General features: G+C 40.2%; 3 protein-coding genes across 5 annotated transcripts; 1 reads left to right on the top strand and 2 right to left on the bottom strand.

The window, feature by feature from the left end:
* Nucleotides 1-1,151: 1,151 nt before the first annotated feature.
* atp5mf (ATP synthase membrane subunit f) lies at nt 1,152-3,319 on the top strand. Its single transcript, XM_070922718.1, has 4 exons — nt 1,152-1,211; nt 2,293-2,400; nt 2,879-2,995; nt 3,175-3,319. The coding sequence occupies exons 1-4, from the start codon at nt 1,196-1,198 to the stop codon at nt 3,201-3,203; spliced, it is 270 nt and encodes an 89-aa protein (XP_070778819.1). The 5' UTR covers nt 1,152-1,195; the 3' UTR covers nt 3,204-3,319.
* Nucleotides 3,320-3,376: 57 nt separating this feature from the next.
* cpsf4 (cleavage and polyadenylation specific factor 4) lies at nt 3,377-7,416 on the bottom strand. Of its 3 annotated transcripts, none has more exons than XM_070922715.1 (8): nt 7,215-7,416; nt 6,989-7,039; nt 5,986-6,138; nt 5,765-5,860; nt 5,539-5,632; nt 5,233-5,305; nt 4,935-5,096; nt 3,377-4,376 (listed from the first exon to the last, which is right to left on the bottom strand). In XM_070922715.1, the coding sequence occupies exons 1-8, from the start codon at nt 7,315-7,317 to the stop codon at nt 4,308-4,310; spliced, it is 801 nt and encodes a 266-aa protein (XP_070778816.1). In that variant the 5' UTR covers nt 7,318-7,416; the 3' UTR covers nt 3,377-4,307. The 3 variants fall into 3 exon arrangements, with proteins under 3 accessions (XP_070778816.1, XP_070778817.1, XP_070778818.1); XM_070922716.1 differs by having other exon boundaries at nt 4,935-5,030; XM_070922717.1 differs by having other exon boundaries at nt 4,935-5,021.
* Nucleotides 7,417-8,863: 1,447 nt separating this feature from the next.
* shmt1 (serine hydroxymethyltransferase 1 (soluble)) lies at nt 8,864-13,147 on the bottom strand. The gene is made up of 11 exons (XM_070923231.1): nt 13,055-13,147; nt 12,783-12,928; nt 12,560-12,675; nt 12,257-12,417; nt 11,599-11,680; nt 11,216-11,428; nt 10,985-11,098; nt 10,769-10,891; nt 10,157-10,273; nt 9,874-9,984; nt 8,864-9,381 (listed from the first exon to the last, which is right to left on the bottom strand). Exons 1-11 carry the CDS (start codon nt 13,145-13,147, stop codon nt 9,209-9,211), a joined length of 1,449 nt encoding a protein of 482 aa, XP_070779332.1. The 3' UTR covers nt 8,864-9,208.
* Between the last annotated feature and the right edge of the window lie 1,912 nt (nt 13,148-15,059).

Below are 15,059 nucleotides of genomic sequence, written 5' to 3'. Positions count from 1 at the left end.
TCTATATGAGTCCTCCATCTAATGAATGTCATTAGAGTGCAGCAGGAAAATCAGTCTAATAAAGGAAAGAGGCTGCTGCTCAGTCTTGGATGAAGGCCAAAACCACTACTACACACCCTAATTCACTCACTGTGTGTGTGTGTGTGTGTGTGTGTGTGTGTGTGTGTGTTTGTGTGTGTGTGTGTGTGTGTGTGTGTGTGCGCGCGCGCGAGATGAGATAGAGAGGAGTGTATTGATCGGTGGGCATGTTGAGAAGGGACCTGAACTACCACAGCCCCACCTCTGCCACTCACACACACACAAACACAAACACCAGCCTGAATAAGATCTTAACTATATCTTCAGGTACATTATGTACAGCAGTGCTACTGGCTGTTGTGCTGCTCATTGATCGGCTGCTTGGTCTGGAAAAAACGATTCTTCTGATAGAGTGTCAGGAGACACCAGTATAGTAAACCCTTCAGGTCACGATTTCAAAATACACGAAATCTGACACGATGTGCTTTTTAACAGAGAGAGGTTGTACAAAAGACGGAGAAATCAGAACATGATATATTTAGATACCTATACCTACCTGGGTTGAAAAGATGTCAAACCATATTGTGATATTGAACATATATTAACGTATAAATGCAAAAGTTACTCTGGTATAGTGACAGTTTACTGTGAAAAAAAAAGAATCCATCCAAAAATGAATCCATCTGTAAACAAGATGTTTATTGCCAAATGTACACAAAAACATACAAAAAACAAAGCAGTGTGGAAAAAAAGCATACATTAAGTCTATATGTCTACAGGTTATGAGAAGGCAGTTAAAGATTATTTGTGTTGTTAATAATAGTGTATCTGATAAAATGGTGAAACATTCTCATTCCAGCTGTTTCTATTATTTTGTCCAATCTAATTATATAAATGAGGATAGGCCAAAGTGAAGTGAGGTCCATTTAAATAACAGAAACACCTCTTAAAACCTCTGTCTTAAAATGTGTCTTTATATACACTTTGTTTGTTGTTGCTCCAGATTGTCCTGTGTGTTGTGTTGCGACTGCAAAGCCCTTTGGTCTCGTTATTAGACGTCTGGTTTCAGTACTTCTGCTGCCCTCTAGCGGACAGTTTAAAAACATACACCCTCTCCCATAATGCACTTCTTTTTATTCCCATCATTCCCTGCTGCGAGCCTTCTGCACCAGTCAAGATGGCGGACAGACCAGGTAAAATAGCGTGCCCTCTGCTAAAAAAATCTAAAGTTTTCTCAATGAAACGTTGTGTTGTTGGTATGTTTTCACGTTTCCACAGACGGTGTGTGTTTTTCTGTCTGCCAGACACTTACTGAGTCACTCTGAGGTTGTTGTCAGACTTCAGGCCGCACTGAATCCTTCAAGTCACGTCAAGGACTTTGCGTGTCATTGCCAGTTTAAGTTGAAATTAATCTACGAGCAGTTTTTGGACATTTAGCTGTCATGCTCAGAAAATTTCAGTGTGATTTGCAAGGCGGATGAAGCTGTTTATAATTAAGTTGTCTTTGCATATTTACGCTATGTGACAGGTTTCGTTTGGCTAGCTTGCACGGTACGTTAGCCTGCAAACACAGTGTCTGTTAACGTTACCCAGATATTCTCGTTGGTTGATTTTAATCATACAACAATTAAACTAACAAAATACAACACGAAAGGTCGTGCTTTGCTTTACAGTGCGTTTTGAACGGTGGGCGAAGATTACTTCGTTCATACCTGGTAAATGTTAAATGTGGCCCCACAGCACAACGCTAGCTCTAGAGGTGGAAAATAACAAGCAGATTTAAACGAGTCACTTTATGTATTTGTGTGTTAATTTGAGCTGCTGAACTTCACTTGTTTATTTGTAGACTGAATATTTTTGATTTACGACTTTTCAGAGAATGAAGTTGTCGGCTACTTTGCAGAATTTCGGGCTGCAACCATGGATTATTTTCAGTATCGATTAGTCTATTACTTTCTCGCTTAATAACTTTGTCTATAAAATGTCAGGAAATGGTTAAACATGCCCATCACAAGTCCAAGGTGACATCTTTAAAGACGTAGATATTCAATGACACATAAGACAAATAAAAGCCACATATGTTCACATTTGAGAAGGTGGAACCAGATAATGTTGAGCATTTTTCTGTCTATCAAATAAGTGACCCATTATTTAAACTGAGGCAGATTTACTTTTTAACTGCAAATATTTCTAAATGACCTCTGGATGAGCGTAATCTGCTCATGATGGACAACGTGTAATCAAGCTGTCGTTGCTGTCTCCGCTTGTGACCAGTTCCCGTAGCTGAGAAGCCACTGATGGACGTGAAACTGGGTGAGCTGGGAAGCTGGCTTGGAGGCAGAGACTTCACTCCCAACGGCATCATCTCAGCCATCCGCAAGGGTGAGGAAACCTGTTCTGACTAAAACTTGGTTGTGGATCTGCGGGAGGAAGTTCAGATTTTGGTTCTTTGGCTCCTGTTTCTATCACAAAAAGGGGTGCCGTTTTCAATATAGCTGATTTGTGAAATACAGGCTTTGTTAGATGTTTTTGAAATACCAGTGACCATTAAGCTGGTATTATAGAAAGGAATGTGGCGATACAGAAACCTAACCTTGCCTGCTTTTCCAAATAATCAAGGTGCGGTGAGAAAGCAAACCTGACAGCTGCAGTTAAGGAGTCTTTGGACGTCTGTAGCTCCTAAAATGTTTCTCAAATCTTAGTTTGGAGAATCGACTAAATCTGTGTTTCAGCAGCACAGTTCACAAGAAATCATTAAAAAAACAAAACAAGTTTGAAATTGATTAATTGAAATAAGTGATTTCTTAATCACAAGCAAAGCTTACACATGCTCTTTCTCCTATGTATCCCCGTCTTCCAGGCCACGACAGATACTACAACAAATACATTAACGTGAAGAAGGGAGGCATCGGTGGTGTAGCTATGCTGCTGGTTGGCTACGTGGCCCTGAGCTACATGTGGGAATACGACCACATCAGTAAGACATGCATATACACTCCCTCACTTCCTGTTTAGGATGATTTACCTTTGATTATAAAGTTATTTGAACTCCAGTGTGTCTCAAACTAGCTACAATACCTCAGCAATGTGAAAAATAGACTTAATATTTTTATAAACATTTAATTCAACCATCCTTTTCGCCATCTTCTCTTCCAGAACACGATCGCTGGAGGAAGTACCACTAAGCCCCTTCAGCAACCATCAGGGGTTGAACTTGAATCTCGTTGTTCCCCCTGCTCTTTGTACTCTCAGCTCTGTGTTGAATATGTGACTGTTGACCAATAAACAATATAAAGATTTATTGTTTGATAGCATCACTGTTTATCAACACTGTCACACTTAGACGTGAATGCAAGTATAATGGGTAAATCTATAACAAGAACGTTTATTTGTACACTGCACAGATAGTGAGAATATGTTCAGACTGTATCCACTGACTGTCAACACAACTATGAAATTGTGAGATAGCATTTTTTGATCTTAGCCAAACTGCTGTATATCTACATATCTGAGGTAAAATGTGTGTATTCATATCTAACAACACACAACAGGTTAATAATGAACTACTTCCAGGTTTGGGGAAAAACACAAATGTGTAGTTTGTTAGAAAGTCTCAAATTTGAGTAGTGCGGCAAGCCAGAAGAGAAGATTTCAGGTGGTGCTGCAAGTACAATACAATCCATTGCACGGTGGATTTGGGCTCTGATTAATTACTGTAGTTTGAGTACAAACAGCATTAATTTACATTCCTACTGGCATTTATCACATTTCAGGTTTTTTTTTTTTTCTTTTTCATTTACACTTTGAGACAGATTTACTAGAATTAGCAGAATAGAAGCACTGGTCTGGTGTCACTGATGCAGTCACATGAATATCCTGTAAGAAGCAACACTTCTGTTGGACCCTGGGTTCGACGTCTATTTAAATATTCAGTGTGCTGTACAATACAAACAGTAGAAAACTGTAGACTAACCCATACGTCTAGTCATTCAACCAAAGCCACACAGATTGTGACCTCTTGTCTGCTCCTTTTTGTTGTTGTCATGAGTCCACGGTTTGTAAGAGGCAACAAAATAGGAATAGGAGTTGTGTTTATCTTTCCTACTGCCCGTGTCTGTATAAAATCACCCTGAAGTGACTCACACAAACAACAGTAGCAGTTCAAAGTCTTTAAGTTCAGCCTGTGGAGCAAACAGGCTTCCTCTCTTCTGCTGCTCTTCCTCTGGTCTCCTCTGCTGTCATGAGGGCGGTACTGAGCTCCAGCACTGTGGTGACCTCAAGGCTGAAGGTTACTGTCCACTCAGGAAGGCAAGGTGGCCTTTAGTGCATTTGTTGGCATAGTGGCCCTTCTCACCACACTACAAACACAGGGAAGACAAAAGTGAACAAGTGAATGGCTCCATATTAAAAGCAAAAGAAAGCTGGAAATGGCACATAGTAGAAATAATTATTATTGTATGTTCAAGTGTGTTGGTGCAGAAAAGAAGCAAATTCTCACAATCGAGGAGATACACCATGCAAAAGTTTGGAAGTGGATTACCAAAATATATTTTCTGTCAGTTGACAAGGTTTCAGCTTTATCCCGATATCTAAGCAGGTTCATTTTGAGAGCCATGATACGTACAAACCTGACAAAATAATGTGTGTGCCTCTGAATGTGGTGTGTGTGTATATGGTGTTAGTCATACAACTGTCCCAAACAAATGCAGTACTCGAGTAAAGCTCACCATTTTCAGTATTTACCAAATCGCATATAAGGATACTGTAAGTATATTTTTATACGCATAGTATAAAGAGTATAAAACGTGTTAAATATCAAAGTCATTTCTGATTTTTATAGCAGAGAGAATGGTGTTGATCTTCTCATCTAACTCTCGGCAAGAACACACAAGCAGACAGATGTTCAGAAGACTCACCTTGTAGCAGGTGACCTGGTCCAGTGGCCGAGGCCCTCTGTTGCCCGTCATGTTATTTTGCTGAACAGAAGCCATCGGCATGTGGTTCTGCGGCCGCTGGCCTGGACTGGAGTTAGTCAGCTGGATGAGAGAGAGCGACGAGCGACCGATGGTAGGCACAGGCTGCAGCAGGAAACAACAAAGAGAAATAGTTTAATAGTGTGTTTAAAATTAATAGTTTAATTTCGACACTGTTGGCAGCCCATCATTTATACAAACAGATGTGTGTATTTGGGTGTTTGTGCATGTATCTGCTTACCTTTGTCTGGTTCTGGGTTTGCTGTGGTAGGGGAGGCTGTTCAGAGGCCCCCATGGGCAATTCAAAACGAGGGCTGTAGAAGAACATCACTGTTAATTCTACATGATACATTTTTATTTTATTGCAGCCTCAATCTTTTGTCTAAAGAATATTTCACTAGATGTTATAATTCATCCCATAAATAAGGCAGCGAGAGAACTATCTAAAATTACAAAATCTAATGCTGATAAAGGTCACAAGTGGTGTAATATCGTACACGAAAAAATATTTCTATTATGTATAAATCAAATAAAAAGGGTAACATACTGCATAAATTTACAGGATTTTCCTTCTGGACAGAAGCCCACCAGGTAATTCACACAGATCACCCTTCTTGTGTGCCTGTGTCTGCAGTCAGGACCTGAGAGAAGAAGATGGAAGAAGATCCAATAAAATGTAAAGAGGCTGACAAAGAAATTCAAACCAGCAGGGGAAGACTGTGTGTATGAACAGTATGTTTAGGGAGTGTTCATATCATTACTTCAGGACCTACCGTGTTTGCAGAAGCCTCGGTCATACCAGGGACAGTCTTTGATCTTGGACTCTGGATCAATGTGCAGGAATGGACATTCCTTGTTGCTACACTCACCTGCGAGGGTCAACAAACACGCACACATCAAAACGGGGACAAACATTCATGGAATACAAACTGGGTGCTGATCTACAGTCATCGAGCTCAGCTGTGCGATTTTAAGAAACATCGAGTCGACGAACCGAACTTGGAGTAGAAGTAGCATTCAGGCATCTTGGTCATGTCGTACTCATGGAGAAACTCGCACTGGTCTCCCTTCTTACACAGGCCTCTGAGCCAGTGCTTACACACCACCGTCTTCTCTCCACTGATGTGACGGAACGGACACATCCCACCTGGGAGGAGAAACAAAAAAGATTCAATACAGACGATGGCACAGCTTTCCTGATTCATACCCGCAGGGCAGTCCGTGTCCTGCCAAGTGCTCCTCTTTCTCACAAATAGTGCGTCACTGAAAACAGCTGCCAGGTTACAACAGAATTAAGAGGAATATTAAATAGAGACACAGCAACAATGAGCAGGATGGATGTTAAGTTGGTGAGGCTGCTTTCTGTTTTTATGGCCCTAAACTGTGGAATAACCTCCCCTTGGATCTTAGAACAGCAAACTCCTTTGGTGTTTTTAAAGAAGAAATGAAAGACCTATCTTTTTAATCTTTGATGTATATGTTTTTACCTTTACCTATTGGTTGTTTTGAATATCTTATTATGTTGTTATCAATCGTGTTTGCATCGTGCTACACAAATAAATATATATGTATTATTATTATTGTGAGAAGCAGCTCCCTCCAACACATCACCAAGGTATAAAAAAAATTATTTGCCATCCTGTTGGAAGGAAAAGCACTCAGACAGATTGCTGTTCACCATGACTCATTGTGAGTGAAAATACTATTAATGACCCGTTTCCTGGGATCCACTCCTTTGTTCCCATATACAGCTTTAAAATGTGAAGCTGTCCTCATCAGCCAGCCCTGCTGAAGGCTTTTATTTAACGCGTTTGTGAACGGTAGATCTCAACTTACACTTGCTGAATTATCCCTTTAAAAAAGCAATTTCTCATTCTACTGATATGAAAATGTCAGTTGACTTTGTTTAATAATTCCCATTATTCCCATCATTATGTGTGACACTACTAAGAGGTAAGACCCACAGGTGTTGAAAAGTTGTCATGCTGTGTTTTTACCTTTCACACAAGCTGCTCTCATGAAGAACTCACACACAGCAGATCCGGATTCTGCAGGGACATACATTCATACAACTTTAATAAAGAAATGGGATTGAGGATACACAAAGCTAACACGATCAGTGCCAGAGCCGTTAACCTGCCGTTAGTTACCATCAGTGTATCGTTAACTCTGATTCTAGTTTACCTACAGCGGCTAAGTACCAGCTAGCATCCGAGCACTTACTGTCCATGCCGGGGAAGGGCAGAGGCTGTGCTCCTAGCTGCTGCTTCACGGCGATTTCCAAGTCAAATTTGACGTGATCCACGGTAGCCAGTAAGTCCTGCATGTCTGCGTTGGTTTTGTCGTGCTCCGATCGAAGAAATGTCCGTTTCGGTTAGCTAGCTTGAAGTTGAGCTAGTTAGCTAGTAGTTTATTCATTAGCGAGCTAAAGTGGCTAACCGATAAGCTAACAGTTGCGAGCTCTCCGATGAGAAACCACAACAACTGCAGCTCTTCGTAGCGTTATGGAGCTGTTTTAAAGAAAAGCGCTGATCCCTGTTCGGTCTCTGACTTCTTGTTTGTCACGAACTGCTCCTTGTTCTCACCAGTGGATGGGTGGATGCAAGGCGCGTAGACCGACCTTTGACCCCTGACCTGACGGAATAAGGCGAGACTAACCGATCATCGAGTGGTTCAGTAAACTCCCACATTATGGTGGCCTTTCTGCTGATTTAAATGGATGTTTCCATAATATTTTGAGGAGAAATTTACATTGTAAAAGAAAAATGTAATACCAGACGTATTAGAGACAAACTCATAATCATATTCTTCAAATATATATTTTGATATTTTACATTATTTTATATTTTCTTGCGTTTTTTTCATTCATACTGAATTGCCTGTTAATTTTATATAAATACCAATTTTCAAAATGAAGGTCTAAATGCCGCCTTCTGTATACTGCTTGGAAAAACTGGTGGAGAAATAATTTGTTACATAGTACAATATATGGGAGGAAAAACTAATTTGTGCTCTCGAATTAATCATTTGCTCAGACTAACTTAATACCTGTATGCCATAATGTGTGTAACCTTCACACTCTGATTATATAAACACAACATAGTGTGAGATCACCGTTTCGCCATAAAAACGCAAATGCTATAAATAAAGAAGACACTATGAAATGAAATATATGAATAAATGATTCATTTACAAATGAAACAATAAGTGAAATAATTTAAGAAGTCATTATTGCATCATCACTGTGCAATGTTATTTCATCATTTTTGTTTTTATTGGAACGAGATTTCATTGGAGTTTGCAGAAGCAAAGAGCAACTGTGGTTGCAATCATTTTATTTATCAAACTGGTGTTTTATATATACAAGATAAATATCCCTAATATTTCAGAAAAGACCAAAATGCAGTTTCTCCAGATACTGTTAAATTGAGAATATTGTTATATCATTAACAATATTTTTAATATGACATCTTGCACAGATGCTATTGTTTTACCTATGCAGCACCTGATTTGAGTTGATAACACCAGGTCCTGGAGATACCTTCACTTAGATGCATTTCCATGAAAGTTTGTACAGACATTCATGTTAGCATTTAGCTCAAAGCACATGCTGCGTCTGCGTACAGCCTGCCAGAGACGTGAAGCAGCATGTATCCAACTGTCATCCAGTAGATGGTTAGCCTCATGCTGAGTCTCTTTGTGACAGTGTGTTAATATTACTATCCAGGAGAGAACATCTCTTTTGCTAAGGTAGAGTCTGCACCAGTTTGCAGTCAAACTGAAAGAGCATACACAGCAGCTGTTTCATTTATTATGTTTACTTCAATTAAATGTAACAATTGTGGTTTTATTATTTATCAAATTGTATTTATTATACAGTATATGATATAGAATGCTCATGTATAAAACTTATAGTCATGCTTTGTGGTTCAACTGCACTACAGTAACTCTGGAACTGTGAATTTAATACAAAAGAAATGTGATTTCTGACAAGATTAAAGCTTAAATGTGATTGCAACATTCAAGACCAAAGCTCTGGTGGAAAACAAAACCCTGTCTAATACAGCAAAGGGACTGTAGCAACACTGATTGATGACTGATTTAACAGGTGTACATTCAAAACAAATATACACACGAAACAACACACCACCAAAATTGCCATAATAATGTTTGTTACGATCATCAGTCCAGAAGCCATCTGTCTGAACTGCAGCCCTCTACAGCTCAGGTAGGCCCGGCATGGGGAACTGACCAGCGAAAGCCTCCACCTCCGCTTTGATTTCTGCAACCCGCTGCTGGAACTTCTCTCCCTGAGCCAGTGCCTGGAAAAAGTCCTTCAGAGTGGCCTTGGGCTCCAGGCTTCTCTGCACCTCCATGGTCAGCACAATACCTGCAGGAGAACGATTGTAATTTCATTTATGCAAAATCAGCGTGAATCTTTGCTGTGCAATAGCAGTGGTGAGTACAATGTTATGCAAACTATATTAGCAGACACTCAAATATTATAAAACTCTCATATCTACAGTATCTGCTCAATATATGGCAACAGCTAGCAGCCAGTTAGCTTAGCATAAAGACTGGAAAAAGGGGCAAAACAGCTACCTTGCTCTTTCCAAAGATAACAAAATCTGCCTATCAGCACATCTAAAGCTTGTTAATTTGCCTGTTAGTCTCGTTTGTTTAATCCGAACAAAAAACTATACCTAAAAATGATTTGTAGTTTTACAGGGTGTTAATTTCAGTCAGCTGTATGATGCTCCAAAGATAGATTTTAAAGTGGAGCATAACTTAAGGCACAAATAACCGAATACCTTGTCACCCCTTCAGTGGTCTGGTCACCTCAGTTCAAACATATTTCTCAGAGAGTATCTTGGCAGTGTACCTCTGTGAATGAACTCTGCCACCTTCCTGAAGTCGTCCTCCACCAAGCCTCTGGAGGTCAGAGCTGGAGAGCCAAACCTCAGACCACTGGGACGCAAAGCACTCTTATCCCCTACACAAACACATGTATGTGGAAACATTAAGAGTGGCACTCTGTAGGGCAAAAAAGACATTTACAGGACTCATTAACAGAGACTACTTTGCCACAAGAGTTCACACACTGGGGGGCTACACTTGTATGCAAACAAAGCTGCATATATCAGTGCTAAACACACACACACTACCTGGACAGGTGTTCTTATTACAAGCAATGGCACAGGCTTCCAGAACCTTCTCAGCTCGTCCTCCATCAGTTCCTTTGCTGCGCAGGTCAAGCAGGATCAGATGGTTGTCAGAGCCGCCTACACAGGAAGAGAAAAAGAGGATAAGGAGACACTACATAGACTATAAAGCTATTGACTGCTATCAGAAATCTGCTATCACAACTGTACCACAACTGTAAAAGAAAACACAGACATCATCAAGCATGGCACATCATCACCCTTTGTTTTTAAAAAGTATATACTGTATGCTTATAAATATTTTAACTTTTGTCCTATGAAACGACACAAAAAGAGATTCAATAGGGACATATGGAAGTTAAGTTAATGTAAGGTTGGCATTTACAAGGCTAAGGAAGCAGACTGTATTCATTAAAGACATTTTCTAATTTTAATTATGACTTAGCATCTTCTGGTAATTGTAAGAAAACATTTAAGATCTTTATCTTGTAATTATGAGAAATACGTTGCATAATTATGAGGAAAATGATTGAAAGTCTCAAAAGATCTTTTTATCATCAGAACGGGCTTTTTGTCTGAACAGAACCAAAGGACTTAATATGCCCCTGCACTCACCAGTAACTATCTTGTAGTCGTGGTCAATAAGGGCATTGGATAGAGCTTTGCAGTTAGCAAGAACCTGAATCTGGTAGGCCTTGAAGTCTGGTGTCATGGCTTGCTTGAGAGCTACAGCAACACCTGCCAGTGAAAAACATGAGCTATATGAGACAGACAACATGCTGACATAATTGAATGAAAGTGAGAGGACAAAGGGAGAATAATGAGGTGTACCTGCAATAGCGTGGTTGTGTGGTCCTCCCTGCAGCCCAGGAAACACAGCCTGATTGATCAAAGACTCCAAGTTGTACAGAGTCTCCTTCCCCTTGGCATCCACACTCCGCACGCCTGGAGGAGGGAAATGAAAGAAAAACAGAAAGCTAGAGAAATCACAGAGTACCAACATAGAAAAAGAAAAAAAGTATTGATGACTGTTTTGGCAGAAGGCTCATAATCCGTTTCTACCTTTCCTGTAGAAGATGAGTCCGGCGCGGCAGCCACGCAGCGTCTTGTGTGTTGTCGTGGAAACAATGTCACAGTACTCAAAGGGTGAGGGCACCACTCCAGCAGCCACCAATCCACTGATGTGAGCCATGTCTCCCATCAGATAGGCACCATTCTCATTAGCTACCTGCTTCATGCGGGCATAGTCAAGGTTGCGGGAATAGCAGCTTGTTCCTGGAGAGGAAAAAGACGCAGAGGTGAATGAGACTTTTTTCAGGTTCTTTGGATACACACGCCTCTTTTCATGGTTTTATTTTAATGTGTGAAAGTATACAAGTAATAGCACCATGCACTGTGTGTGTGTGTGTGTGTGTGTGTGTGTGTGTGTGTGCATGCTAAAGGACCTGCAATGATGAGTTTGGGGTGGAACAGCCGAGCGTTTTCTTGCAGTCTGTCATAATCAATGTAGCCAGTTTCTGGATTCACCTATAACAGAAGACCACATCACGTCATAGTCAAATGCTCCTATCCACCTCCTCCACTCTACATCTTCATTATTTTCTGTACTGTCAGAACATTACACTGTTGTCAGTAAATGCAAATCGCAATTGCAAATGAGTTGCGTATAGATATCAAGACACCAGAACAACAGACTGTGCTGTGTTTTGTTTTTAATTGTCTTGTTTTACTGCTTGTTTCAATGTATGCACCCAGGACTCCCTTGAAAGCAGCACCGATACTGAGTGCATTATCCTCGTGAAATAATAAAGTGAAATAAAGTTGCCTATACACGGACTGGATAACTACAAGTTTTTTGGTTTCAAGTTTTTTTGTTATCTTTTCCAGCTCTCACGAGGAGCCACAGACCAATGCCATGTGCACATACTTGCACTAATGAGGACTGATGTTGTTTAACTTCAATTCAGTCCAGGACTCCTTAATCAAGAAGTTAGTCGAGAAGTTACTACTCCAAACCTAAAGTATGTTTCAGAGAGCCACTTTTTAAGCTAGAATGAATCTCTTTGGGACTTGTGCTGACAAATGCACGCGATTGTTTTGTACCTTGTACGGCATTGACTCAAAGAAGATGGATGTTGCTGAGATTTTCTTCTTCTCAGTCATAAAGCCGTGTGTCAGGTGACCTCCGTCAGGAAGGTCCAGTCCCATGATTCTGCCGTGGGGCTCCACGATGGCCGTGTAGACAGCGAAGTTAGCCGGCGAGCCTTACAGAGAAGCATATACAAAAGTATGACAAGTCAGAGAGAGGAACGAGGAAGAAGTTGAGAGAGGGACAACACGAAATGGAAAAAGCCAGGAGTACAGAAGACTTGAAAGAATTTTAGATGTTAAGTCGCTATTTGATACCTGAGTATGGCTGCACGTTGACACCCCATTTCTCTGAGTCCAGCCCATAAGCCTCCAGCGCCCTCTTCTGACAGAGTCTCTCCAGCTCATCAACATGCTCCGTGCCACCATAGTACCTGATCACATGGACCATACTGATTAGGCAGGATAAAGCAGAATACACTGCTTGTAGGATGTAATCAAACATTGGGATATCATAGACAAACTTGATTAATTCTCGCACCTCTGACCGGGATATCCCTCAGAGTATTTGTTGTTCATACAGGAACCCAGAGCCTCTAGAACCGCTCTGCTGGCAAAGTTCTCAGACGCTATCAGCTCCAGACCGTACGTCTGCCGGTGCTTCTCTTTCTTTATGATGGTGAACACCTAAAACACAAATATATACAAATTCTGAATTATAGTAATTGGCCTAAATGATAATGAACCATCGCTCAAGTCTCCAGAACATAAGTGTAGATTAACTTCCATTTTTAAAATCCAGTGAAGACAAACCTCAGAGTCGTTGATGGACAGAGGCTCCAGCATCATCTTGTTGTGTGAATCCCATGTTTCTTTGCTCACAGTATGGCCATTTGTTAAAGACATGATCGCTTTTTCCTCTGGTCACGCAAAGTGGAAATCTAAAGAGGGAGATCTTTCTTAGACATTCTTTATTCAGAGACTAGATAAGAAAAACATTAAAACAATATCCAAGTGAGACAAAGTCTCTCTTTAAAATGTTGCAAATTAAGATGTATGTCTTTATAAAGAGTATACAATGAGTGCTTCTGCCATACAGACGCATTATCATAGGTCCATTATTACAGTCCTAAGCCTCAGACAAAAGAAGGACACATGCAGCACCACCTGTGTTGCAACTCCTCAGCTCATAACATGACATGGCCTCATCAGTTAAACTTTGCACCATCACACAGACTGATAAGCTGCAGAAACTGTCACAACACAAGTTGTTAGGTAACTCAGACAACACATTCACTACTCCGTGAGGTTTACAGTTCACATATATTTGCTCTCTCTTGCAGAATCTTTATCTGAGGCTGCTCTGTCCTGTCTAAACAGTACAAAAGAAAGGTGACTGCAGGACAGTCATGCATCTGTCAAATGCTGCTCAGCAGCTAAGTTAGCTCAGCCGAGCACATGACTTTTATTATCTGCTCTGGTCGACTGACCCAGAAAGTTAGCAACACGGTTTATAAAACGGAGACTTTTGAAAACCTTTACATGTGGATGTTTTAACGCACTCTGAACAGTCAGAAGTAACTTGTTAGCTAGCTTGTTTCTTACAGCAAACACCGACGTTAACATCGCATGAGAACAAGCAAATCCACAAGCCAAATAACACGCTATAAACCTAACGTACATTATTTCTATCTGCCAATACAAACATTAGCTTCCTCTGAGTTTATGTTTTCCTGTGGTCGTCAAACATCAACTAGTTAACTCACCAGACTGGAGACGCCCACCGCCGCTACTTGTAACTGAAGCTGAACTGAAGTCAGACTGCGGCGCTTCCACAGAACAAAAAACAACGGGCTTCTCTACACGAGGATAAAGTCCGCCAAACTTTCGACCAATCCGCTCGCTTCATTTTCTTCTGCTTGGCTTTTTTCATCCAGCATATTGGGTGAATTACCGCCACCCTGTGGTAATAAAGCTGAACTTCCTTATCAGGTCACAGAATCTGATGGGTTACAGAATTTAGTGTAACATTAGTGTTTAAAACTTCTACAAACTGTCTAAATAAAGGTCCTTAACTTTAATTTCTTAGTCAAATCACTAATACTAAAAAGTACGATTGTCATTAAGACTACCCATTATTCATTGTATCCAACACATGTAAGTGTGCTATTTGGGATATTCATAAAAATCTTTTAAAAAGTTAAAAAAGCAAATAGTAACCATTTTAAGTGAGAACAATCTCTGGAGGTCCTATTAAATGTTTGTTTGTGAAATACTGATGTGTTTAATAAACAGAAAACGCGGGTCGAAGTTTTCCATAAAAAGGTTTACTGTCAAGTTTAGACTTATTTTAATTTGTCATTTCTATGTTTTATCATTCATTGTCGTTCAAACTTAGGTGAACTTTTCACAGCTCAACCGATAGAATACATATTGCACATTTCAGAATGGATATAGATGTGGCTAATGTGAACATTTGATCATATTCATGTTGAATCCATCAAAGTCATGAGCTTTTTCATGTTATATAGGGAGTGTGTGTGGATATTTACACACACCTATCTTTCATTAATTTATCAGCATACATTTCCAAAATATATAAACTTTGTAGCTGCTGCCTCGTCTGGTCACTCTTAACTGATTTAAGAGACCTCTGGAGCTGAGACCAATTCCTAACACTTAGGAACATTTATATGTATGCCATATTCTTAATTGTCAGAATAAAAGCGAACACATTTTGAGAGGCTGAAACTTTACTCTAAGCGACTTCATACATACTGGCCCCGAAACTGAATCCTTTAATCCTGTCTGGCTAATT

This window comes from Enoplosus armatus, chromosome 17, assembly GCF_043641665.1.
Source record: "Enoplosus armatus isolate fEnoArm2 chromosome 17, fEnoArm2.hap1, whole genome shotgun sequence".
NCBI classification, from domain to species: domain Eukaryota; kingdom Metazoa; phylum Chordata; class Actinopteri; order Centrarchiformes; family Enoplosidae; genus Enoplosus; species Enoplosus armatus.
This window is presented reverse-complemented; position numbering and strand designations above follow the sequence as displayed.